Consider the following 529-nt stretch of genomic DNA (forward strand, 5'->3'; position numbering starts at 1 on the left):
CATATATATATATTACGTACTAACCTATATCCCACTATGACATCCCATATAGAGAATAATCATGACTCTGCATAAAATCGTATACTCACACGTGCTACCCCATATCTCACCTGGGCCATCCCATACAGGAGGAACAAGGCAAGCGACTACAAGACCTAATGAGGAAGAAACGCGAGAAGAAGTTAGCCGAGCACCAGGCTAAGCTAGACAAGCTGGTGTCAGTGCTGTCATGGCCCACAGACCAGAAGCAACGGATTGAGCGCAAGAAGTTAGGATACGCAACTATAGATGAGTTCAACCTGGCGTTAGACGAAGAAAGGGAGACAGTGAGGTGAGTGTGTGTGGGGGGGGGGGGGTTATGGGTTTTAGAAGACATGTATATTTCAGAAGATTATATACTTGTATAGTTATATATCTAGCACAACACACAAATACCTTTACGATTGGATGCTTATGCTTCAACGATTGCATACATACATTATATACATATATATATATATATGTGTGTGTGTGTGTGTGTGTGTATGTG

General features: G+C 42.0%; 1 protein-coding gene across 1 annotated transcript; it reads left to right on the top strand.

Moving 5' to 3' along the window:
• Positions 1-158: 158 nt before the first annotated feature.
• SARC_18275 (hypothetical protein) lies at positions 159-331 on the top strand (the record flags this gene model as incomplete). Its single annotated transcript, XM_014287646.1, has 1 exon — positions 159-331. A coding segment is annotated over one exon (173 nt), but the record flags the coding sequence as incomplete, so codon positions are not given.
• Positions 332-529: the final 198 nt, after the last annotated feature.

Source organism: Sphaeroforma arctica, assembly GCF_001186125.1.
Source record: "Sphaeroforma arctica JP610 unplaced genomic scaffold supercont1.15172, whole genome shotgun sequence".
NCBI classification, from domain to species: domain Eukaryota; class Ichthyosporea; order Ichthyophonida; genus Sphaeroforma; species Sphaeroforma arctica.